Below are 11,009 nucleotides of genomic sequence, written 5' to 3' on the forward strand. Positions count from 1 at the left end.
TGATTTGTCACACTGTGTGGATCAAGAAGTTCACAGGAGGAAAAAATTTGCAGCTATCTCTAGAATGCTGTGAATAGTGAGAATGAAAAGAAATTACTTATGGTGATCCAAAGGGAAATAAAATCATTGTTAATCTGTAATTAGAAGTGAAAAATGTGTAGTCAAAGTCAGAAAGGTTGGCAGATGGAAGTCAATTAAGAGACTATTTCATGTCTCAGAGAGGAGCAAGAATCCTATTTCTTAAACCCCTCATATGGAGCCTAAAAACTGCAGATTTGCATAGCTAGAGAGATAAAGATGAAGTAAATGGCAGATTTTATCTGCTATCTGTCCTTATTTGAATATTAACATTTTTTTTTGATGCTTTGCTTTCTATTATCCAAACTGTAAATTTCTATTCTTGTTACCTTTTTACTTTCTGATATAAGCTATGCTCTCATATGTTTTTGCTCTCTTTGCTTTTCTATTAAGTATTTTAATGTCAGAATTTAAATAATGTAATGAAGTATATAAGGTAAATTTTTCTGAGGAAAATGCTGTGCTGAGTCCTGAGAGAAGTGACCTTCATTGTTCAGAGAGAGGCAGATGGGAATTGTGTGCTGCTGAAATATGAAGAATGCCATCTTAAAATAAAAGGGAACAATATTAGTTTCCAAAGAGATGGAACCCTCAGTAGCTTCATTTCCTTGAGAACTTTGCCAAACAGATTCTGCTGTTGAAAAAAAAGGTGGTTTTCATAAGAAACAGAATATGTAGACGCAACAGAAGAATTATGTATTTTATACATAACACTGATTTTTAAAAAAGTATCAGTAATCTGTAATAACAGAATGCTAAACTGTGAAAGTAGGAATGGAAGGGACAAGACATACTTTGGGAATGCTTTAAAAAAAAAAGAAAAGGTGTTGCATAAGTCTAGATAAAAGGGATGCCAAATGACTGACTTTAAAGGCTTGGGAAAATGGAAGACATGGTGATGAACATGAAAAGCAACAGCTGCCAACTACTGGAGCAGTGCAAATACTTAAGTTATAACAAGTTTGATGAAGTAGCAAGTATCTGAAATGCAGGAAAAGGGAAAAAATGGTGTAAGAAGGCCAGGAATGCAGTAGTGCTCTAATAATAATGCTTATGAGACCAGGTGGATGCCAATATAAGGGAAAAAAAAAGACTGAAGACTTACAAGAGATCCTATGAAATCGAGAGAGAAATGGGAACTTGGGAGGAGGAAGACTCACTAGCACGCATACTAGTTGCTCTCCGCTAAGCAGGAGGGGAATAAAAGGCATAAAATCTCGAAAGGATCGAGAGGGTCTCCAGAAGCTTTACTTCAGTCTAGGCTGTTTGTGCCTTACCAAATTTATCAACATTAGTGTTAAATGCTGACTTTTTTCAAATATTTGAGATAAAGAGGATACCTGGTTTCTGTAGCAGTATTGTGATAAGAGATACATTCTCTTGTGCACATTCATGTCAGCTTTTTCACTAAACTTCAGTCTCAGTGTTTTCAACAGGGATTGCTGCAAAACCCATGTCCTGGAGATAAAAATTACTACCAAGATATAGAAACTTCTGGAAATACTAAGCTTACCTGAAAGCAAGGATAGGCAGCATACCAGAGACCACAGTAAGACTGTTAGCATCCTGGAGTTTCACAAGTCATCTTTAAGCTCTCGTTCTTCGATCTATGAAGCAATGAAATACTTTTTAACTGTAATTGATTCTGTGTTCTTGTTCCTTTCAGATTATTCTTGGAAAACCAAAGCTGCTCGTGCTCAGTTACCAGGTACTACTTACAATTCAGCAACAAAAAACATGAATATTTTAACTCGCCCACCAACAATTCAGCCAGTACATGGAAGAACAGACTGGATGGCCAAATATGGAGGACACAGATAATGTCATCCTGCAGAGATGTTACGTGAGCTGCATTCACTCCTCCTGCACTGGAAACCCAAAACGCCTATTTGCTCTAACTTTTCCTTAGCCTATGGAATATTAGAAAATAATAAAAGACCTTGTGTTCTATTGCCCATGAAAGAAAAAATATATTTCACATAATATTATGCAAAATATTGGCTGGAAGGTAGGATTTCATAAAGTATTGTGTAACACATCTTGCCAAAACTACTGAGTATTTAATGAAAATATTTCACTAACATTTTTCTATAGATTCACATAGTATGAGTGTACTCTTAAAAACAACTTTTATGGTTGTTTGCCCTATGCAAGGCCTCCACTGGCAACTTTCTGGTACTCAAGCAGCAAGAAACAGGGTGAAATTAGAGCAAGCACCAAGCTTTCAGGAGATGTGCTGCTTCCTTACTACAAAGGTGAAAGTGAAAGCACAGACTGGACTTGGAGAAGGACATGATGCTGTCAAACAAGGATTTCAGAACTCACCTGTACCTAAGAGTTATTTAGGGTCTATAATGTGCGAATGGTTGTAGAGGTTGTGAGAACTTACTTCTTCCAGTAGGACATAAGTAATCCACAGACAAACACTACATGAGAAAGATCTAAAAACTCGGCCTGTAATGATAAGCAGTACTGAAAAATAGCTGAACAAGTACTGAATGCTACACTTACCTGGCCAAGTTACAATTAAGTTTAAAAAATTGCATTCTGCAGTTACAATTAAATCATGCTCACATTTGGTCAAAGATCTGTGGAAATTTACATCTCCTTTGTCAAAGGAACGTCACAGTGAAGTTTTAAAGAGCCTGAATCCCTTTAGTCTAATAATCATTTTAAGGATGAATTAGCCAAAAAGGCATAACTAATCAGTAAACCCTTGCTTCTGAATGCCTTTATTCGGTTATCATCAAACTAAACTACAGACTTCTTATAGAAGTCCAATAAATTATGTGAGAGAAGAATTCAGGCTGGTCTTCAGAGGTTGCTTTCTATCCTAAAATCCCTGAAAACACACAGAAACTCTAATATACAATGCCTCAATGTTTATATGCGCATTCAACACATTTCCTGGCTTCTACAGTATTAGAGTAATATCCTGCAAAGGACCTTTTTTAAGATGCTGATCTAGGATATTTCTGTTAATAGCTGTATTTAGAATAGATGCTTTAGGTTTATTAATTACACTAAACCTGCCATTTTAAAGTACAAAATAAGTACACTTTTTAAAGATATAAAGCTGTTAACGATTACTTTAAGGGTTGTAAGCAGAGAAGTGTTTGTATGGCTTTTTTAACTGCATATACAAACCTAAGTTCTTGCTGTTGATCTAATCTGCCTATGGTTGTATATATACAGGTTATACATATATACATGGGTTATATAATTTACTGGAAGTTGATTTAGTCTGAAACAGTTGAACTAAGAAATCTAGTATTTTGTTATGAAAATTGCCCCTAAACAAAATGCCACTTTAATCCTGTATGAAATATATATAGGGACATCTGGTCAGTAATGCACTAGAGAGTTTAGTTCAATTGCCACTGGTCTAGCCTTAAGTATTTTATGTTCCCTTAGTACTAATAAATGTCCTTGTGCTATTAAATGTATCTTATTTATTTTTAGAATATCAGTAATTGATTATAGCAATGAAGGACAACCTCAGACTTTCTAAAACAATCCTGATTCATAAATGCACTGGCTTTATGATTAAAAACAAACAAGCAAAAAAAAAATCATTCTTCTGGAGAGCAAGATGCCAGTGACTTATTTAAGATCATATTCTGGTCAAGGAATTAACTAATAATCACTGTCCTTTGCTTCCTAAGTCACCTAGAGTAGAAAAATAAATAGGTAATAGAGAAATAATATTTGTTACACTAAATATAGCTAAGAAGAAACATGTTGTCCTTATGATGTGCTGAAGGATGTTGAAATTGCTTGGACCATGCACAACCAAGACAGACTTGACTCGTCCATAATCAAAACATGACCAATATTGAGAATTTTTTCTTGCTTCACAACTAATAATAGGAGGCTAAAAGATTTTGTACGGTTGTTTTAACTCAGATTCATTGATTACATATTGGATTTTTTAAAGCAGAGATGCCATCTAATGCTTTAGAAATTTATCTTATGATGATAAAGCTTCAAGCAGAGGGGGAAAAAAAAGTATGTAAAGCTCAAGCTTTTCTCCCCTCCCTTTGTTTGAATTTCTGCTTCTGCAGAACATAAAAGCAGTAACAAGGTGTTCTAGCAGCAGTTTTGACTTCAAACTGTAACTTTCCAAGCCACATTAGACGTTAAAACCAATGACAGAATAACAAGACAAACTTATAATTCACAAAAACGGCAGTGAGGCTTAATGCTGATCTAAATTTAAATGCTTATTAGTCTAATTCCCTGCTTTCCATTGCCTTTATTCCATTGATGGACAGTTGCAGCCCAAACTTGCAGATTACCTGATTTGAGGCCCTATTACACAATTTGAAAAATGATTTATCTTGTCTGTCTTCAATTTATTGCAGAAAGTGAGCGTATGTTTGCATTTTACTTCCACAAAAGACAACTGGTCCAAAAGCAATGTGAAGAGGTAAATAATCCATGCCACAGCTGAGAGAGAGGTGTCTTAAATGCTAATTTGCACGGTTTATTAACTCTTTCAAGTTAGAGCAAATGCATTCAGACACCTGGCCACCAGCATTAGGTCCAGAGCCCTGAATTGAGTGCTTACAAGGCTGATTTATAAAGAACATCTGTCCTTCTGTGCCCACACCCCCTTGTTCCTACACAGGAAGGGGAAAGGCAGGGGTGAATACAGATGAGCACCGCAAGCTGAACACTCCAGCTACAGGAAGGCATTCTCAGGGCCCTGACTGCAGCCCCCCAAGAGATTTCACTGCCTGTGCTCCAGGCCAGCTGTGACACTCAGCTGTGTGGCCTGGGATCCGACTGCTCGCACCAGAGCTGAGAGAAGCAGGGGCCTGGCTCCCTGCAGGACCCTGAGGGCCTTGCCCACGCTGCGCTGCAGCTATGCCCATGCCTGGTCACGTCCCTGCTAAGCCAGAGCCCAACCTGCTGATGTGACTTCCTGGCATGATCGCAGCCCTGTGTCATCACTCTGACTTGCCTGGCAAATCACTGTGCTGTTGGCTAATCCTGGCTACCATCACCAGACTCGGTCTGCGTGTCTTGCTAGGATACTACGGGACTGCATCCTTCTCTGGGATGCCACCGCGCTACGTGTTTTGCTCTGACCCCTGGCTCTGGGCTCACTTTTCCGGATGCGGCAACCCTCTCCCACTGCTCCCTGACAGGCACTTCCCCCCCTCCACACACCTATGACCAGAGCCCAAAACCATCTCCTGAACACAGACACTGGAGAAAGATGGCTGCAAGGAAACAGAGTGCATCACCGTCCTGCGGAGGTACTAGCCCACTTGTTCAGAGAACTCCGGGCAGCTGAGGCTCCAGGGTCTCACTGACGTAATGGATCAATCCCATCACTTCCGTCTCCCAGTACGAGTCACCAAACAAGAAAGGCTGAGAAAACTGAAGCTGAGGTTCTGTGCAGAAAGGGATGTAGCTAAATGAGCTTAGAAAAGGGATATGTTACTATCTACCTGTAGTGCTCAGGATTTTTTCTGCATGGCAGCTTTACATTTAGGATGGCTTCAGGCAACAGAGGACTTGGGGAATTGTCTGAGGACAAAGACTCACAACTGAGCTTGCTAGTGTTTAAACAAACTTTCACAGAGAATTTTTCAAATCTGAAATAGATCACTCATCTTGGAAAAAATGTTAGATTTTAATGCAACACTAGCCTGAATATATGGTCTGTATGCATTTGTTCTTTTTTCTCCTCCCTCCGTTCATACAATTTTTATATTTAAAAGTCACTGACCATAGTCAGAGACTGAACACTGATTAAAATCTATACAATTCGTGTTCACAAACACACCCAGATACTCTGCAGGAAAAGCACCTGTCAATTCAGATGAAAAAGAAAAGAAAACACAACTGTGTAGAATGCAAAAGTTCGTAATAATCATCTGTTAGTTTATTTTACGTCTCATGAAATGCAAGAGCTATGCCTACAATTTAGTATTATCTAATGAAGCATATTTTGATTTCTTTGATGAACAATAGTCTATAAAATGGCCTGTAGTTGGGCACTTTTGCTCACGATTTTAAGTAACGGGTTTACACTCATCGCATTACTGTAGAACCTTGACAGCCTGCTCCATGGTTGCGTCTTACGGGGCGAGGTTCTAACACACAGTGCTGAACGAACAAAGTCCTTGATTGAGAGGATTCAAAATTGATGACAGAATAAATTGGCAGATAAATGCTAGAGGAAGAGCTAATAGAATGAGCACGTTTGTTAACAGTAAATATTAATGACAAATCGGCAAATTCTCTATCTTGGTTTTAGAATATAACAAATCTCAGAATGACAAATCCAAATGTATATTTAAAGGTTCAATCCTGCAATTGTTTGCATGCAAGTGCTAAGAGGTCTTTGCCTACAGTCAGCTGCAGGACCAGAAACTAAACTAATACTATTCCTGTATTTTCTCGCTTCACAGTGCAGAAGATGTTGAGACAAATACCATTTTGGACAACGTAAGGGCTCTCATCTTCTGTCCTTTAAAAACACAATCTACATGCATTAAAAGATATGAAAAATAAAATGCACAGACAGCAGTCTCTTTTTTGCTTTTGTGTAGTACATTCAGGCAGTTGCATTTTCAGGCTTCTCAGTAATGTATCTTCAAGTGACTTGTTGCAGATTTATGGCTTAAGAGGCTTTTCCATGAGCTGTAATCCTAGACGTCCAACCATGAGTAAACTGTGGAACAGAGTATTTGTTAAAAATCTCACAAAGAAACAAAAAGGAAAAAGAAAACATTGACATGATTTCATTTAGCTGAACTTCAACATAAGATGTCATTTTTCACAGAACTTACCATGTAACATTTTTAAACAAATCCACATACAAATTAAACAAAAAGCTTATTCAAAAATATGGACTAAAGCAAAGACGTGTGACTACCTGGCACCAGCAATTAACCCAGGCATTGCTTTTCTGGAGTTGTAAAATCTCATTCCCATAACTGTAGCCAAAGTTCCAGATGCCACTAGAAGAAGAAAAGAAGAAAGTCCAGCCACAGCTATTTCAGGAAAGCAGGTCTGAAATACCAGTGTAGCACTACAACAGTGTTGGACATCTAGCAGTGCCAATAAAAATTAAACACCTACAGACAGAAATGTTTCCACAAGGAAACATGCGAACATTTTACTTTTGTTACTGTTGTTAAACAGAAGAGCTGTTGCAAGCTTTACAGCAACCTTGGTAAAATGCACCATCACTCATTAGAAACAAGTACTTCTAGAGTTAAGACCACTGTCTAACCACCCACAACCCCTAATTCTCTGGGCAAGTCACCAAAACCCTCCAAAAGCTTCTCCTTATTTGCAGAACAGGAATGATTATTTCCTTTAACACAAACAGCCTCAAAACTGCCAGAAAGGTGGGATGATGTAAAAAAATCATTATGCAGGTGATGAATATTACTGTGTTTCCACATTCTCTGTGACCATTGAACTAAAAGATGGAACTAAATTAAAACTTGCATTAGATTTGAACACTACATTCCTATATACATTCAATCTAAAGATGTCAACATCAAACATTAAGAGCCAACAGTAAATTTGGCCTACAGTGTCTTTGAATTTTTTTAATAGTTTAATACTCTAAGTTTAGAAATATAATAACTTATAATAACTCCATTTGAGAATATGGATTAGCAAATAGAAAGTAATCTGAAGGATCAAGGTGAAAAAGTGGTAACATTTTAAATATGACTCCACATTTAATTAAGACTGGAAAAAAATCCCATCAATTTCACATAAAACTTCCATGATTGTTGTTTCTTTGAAGAAGAAAGGCAGATGGAAATGGTGTATGCCTTTTCCCAAAATTTCAGGTTTGTTTGCATCAGCTTTGGGAACAGAGTAAAAGATATTATAAAGGTATGTCAAGGTTATTTTTCAGACTTCTAGCCTTGATATACTGTAGTTAATCTAAAGATGAGCTGGAGTCATAACTGCAAGTCAAAGCAGAGAAAAGGAAGAATGGATGAAACGAGAATTGTGCTAGTCTGGGACACCGCACTACCTTGAAGAAGTCTGCTTTGTCCACATGCATCAAATCAAGATATATGGAAGCTGCCTATCTATCTATCAACACACTGCCTGAAACCTAGTGCAGGAGATACACAGTGCAGGAGCCACTCCTACTACGTACCAGACCAGAAGAGAGAATTCACAAACAGAAACTTGGTTTCATTCTAAGCTGTGTTTTACATTAGATTTCATATTGATAAGATGGCTTGGTCCTCTGCAGTCTTTGCAGGGATTTCATAAAGCCCTTCAGCATATTATATGATCAAGTTCCATTGGTTTTATGTAGTTTTAAATCGTTGTAATACTGTAGTATCACAATTCTAATAATACTACTACGTAGCTACAGAACTAGAAGGAACCTCAAGAGACCATCTAGGCTAACCCAGTGCCCAAAGCTAAGATCAACTCCTGACAGATACAGGTCTAACCTGATTAAAAATAAGAGTCCTGCAGTGACAGAAATTCCCTGAGGTCTAGCTAATCTCCGCCAGTATTTCGTAATACTTTCTACCGTTAATTTATCCTCATGCTTCACCTGAAGGTTTTCTGCAAGCTAAACCTACAACTTGCTGTCCCATCTTTTAGAAACATGAAAAACAGATCATTCCCTCTTATACTATATATTCCTCCCTACTTAGGACTATTTCTTCCACAGTGTATAATATGCTAAAATACATCTCTACTGAGATGCCTGCGGAAACCAATATCCTATAAAATCATATACTGCTATGTCACAATGTTCTCACTATTGCAAACTTGCTTATTCCACGGCTATAGACTAAAAATGCTCCTTCACAACCAAATATCTTCCGCGTGCATTCCATGTGCCTACGTTAGTGTGACATGGTACCTACTCTGGCAGCTGAGATATATATTTCTCCCTGTCTGGCTTCCAAAAAGACAAACTAGGCTTTAGAATCAAGTGTCATGTTCTTATGCTAATACTTCCTCATTGTGGGCAGGAGGCTCTGCCACCATTTACCTTTATATAGCAGTCATATAAATAAAACACACAAGTTGGCTGAAACATAATAGAAAAAATGTTACTATTTATATGGCTACCATGCCATATAAATGCTTAGTACCTAAGTGCCAAGCAAACTTACCAAGAGAAAGCCACACATTCTTTGGATCTTTGGACTGCTGGTAAGCACCTAATCCTGCTAAACCACCAAAGAGAAGACCAGCAGCTAGAGATGGGACACTACCTTGAATAAGTGAAACAAAAAGAGTTTACTGAAAGACTATAAATCAAACAAAAGCAAGCGTCACATTATTAATAAAAAGTCTAAAACAAAGAAAAATACTATTTTTTATAAATAGGATACTTAAAAGCATTTAATCAAACACCATTTAAAACAACAATTTACTGTAATTTACCGGAACCACTTTCTGCAGCATGTCGAGATTGTATATTTGAATTTCTTGTAAATGCAAACTGAACTCTGACCTTCCTGATCAGCTTACTTTGGAAATACCAAGTCAAGTTTTTAAAGGGGAGGATGAAATCAGTCAGACCACTAAACAGTCCTCCAGAAGTGCTTAGATATCTGTAATAAAAATGGCCAAATTAACACCAGATAGAATGGATTATTGCACTATTATTACATGAGAACAGAATCTGGATATTAAGTCGAAAGTGATCTGGACCTGGAATTCACTGAACTTCATCCGTTTCAATGACAGTTGAATGCTTTTATTAACAGGGATAAATACAGCACTCGAAACCACTGCTTACACTGATGCCAACTTATCTCCTCCATTTAAAAGGCATTTTTAAAAACAAAAAATTGCTTCCCCTTGGGCCTTAAAAACGATTTTCACACCAATACTAGTCACCTCCGCTTTTCCTTATTGCCCAAATTTATTTTCCCTTTACCACGCGTGACTGCAGGCCGCGTTACTCAGGCCAAGTTACAAGACGGATTAGCCGGGCGTTTCTTCAGCACGCTACCTGCTCTGGCGTAGCCAATCACGCCACCAGAAGCGACCAGCGCCGCGTACCCGAAGCCGAGCCAGTCATACTCCATCTGCGGGCAGCAAAAACCGAAAGCAGAGCAGGCTGCTCACCGCGGCCGAGCCGTGGGCCGCCGCCCCCACACGGAGCGCGGCCATGGCCCCGCTCCCGCCAGCCGGTAGCGGGCGGCCGTTGGCGACGGGGCCCACGGCACCCTCCGCCTCCTTCCCCGAACTGTTGGCGGACGGCTTCGCACGCCCCTCCACTCCCCCTCCCCCCGCCCCGCGATCTGTTAGTGGGCGACCGTTGGCGGGGGGGGGGGGGAACGTGCTGGCGCGCCTCCCCCCCCCTACCCCCCCGCGAGCCGTTAGCGGGCGACCGTTGGTTGGGGGGGAAGCTCGCGCGCCCGCGCTCCCCTCCCGCGGGCCGCTGGCGGCAGCCGCTGGCGGGGCGCGAGCTCGCGCGCCCCCGCACTGACCTTGTTGCTCGGCGCCGCTCGGCCCGCCGGTCCGCACGTGCCGCTGGGCGGGCCGAGCGGCGCCGCCGGGCAGCGCCGCACCGCAGAGCGGCCGAGCGGCGCCTTCCCCGGAGTTCCCGCAGCGCCTCCCCGCCGCCGCGGGGCCGCGCTCACCGTTCCCCTCCCCGCCCCGAAAGTTTTGCCCCCTGAAAATGCCGCTTTTCTCACGTCAGCGGAACGACTCGCGGCCGCCGCGGGCGCTCTCGGCGGTAGCACCGCGTGTGCGTGCGAAGGGCTGGACGCTGGCGCACCGGGGGCGAGCGGACCCGCCGACCCGGGGCCCGGCTGCAGCCGCGCCGAGCACCGGCCGCGATGGGTTTGCCCCGAGGGAGGCTTCAGATACCCACCGCAGCTAGGATCAAGGATGAAACCCTTCCTGTAAATTGTTTTTCCTGGAAGCAGGAGAATTAAAGAAATCTGGTTCTATTTTAC

At 40.8% G+C, this 11,009-nt stretch overlaps 2 protein-coding genes across 3 annotated transcripts in view; one reads left to right on the top strand and one right to left on the bottom strand.

Annotated features, from left to right (window-relative positions):
* The window catches only part of MAK (male germ cell associated kinase), a 35,332-nt gene extending 31,825 nt beyond the window's left edge, over positions 1–3,507 (top strand). For both annotated transcript variants that reach the window (XM_062568052.1, XM_062568054.1), the window contains one exon: positions 1,745–3,507. In XM_062568052.1, coding sequence (XP_062424036.1) covers positions 1,745–1,899 — 155 coding nt within the window. In that variant the 3' untranslated portion in view covers positions 1,900–3,507. The remainder of the gene's footprint in view (positions 1–1,744) is intronic.
* Positions 3,508–5,952: 2,445 nt separating this feature from the next.
* On the bottom strand, positions 5,953–10,593 carry LOC134136278 (transmembrane protein 14C-like). The gene is made up of 5 exons (XM_062568055.1): positions 10,539–10,593; positions 10,058–10,133; positions 9,210–9,311; positions 6,971–7,055; positions 5,953–6,766 (listed from the first exon to the last, which is right to left on the bottom strand). The coding sequence occupies exons 2-5, from the start codon at positions 10,131–10,133 to the stop codon at positions 6,709–6,711; spliced, it is 321 nt and encodes a 106-aa protein (XP_062424039.1). The 5' UTR covers positions 10,539–10,593; the 3' UTR covers positions 5,953–6,708.
* Positions 10,594–11,009: the final 416 nt, after the last annotated feature.

Source organism: Rhea pennata, chromosome 2 (assembly GCF_028389875.1).
Source record: "Rhea pennata isolate bPtePen1 chromosome 2, bPtePen1.pri, whole genome shotgun sequence".
NCBI lineage: Eukaryota > Metazoa > Chordata > Aves > Rheiformes > Rheidae > Rhea > Rhea pennata.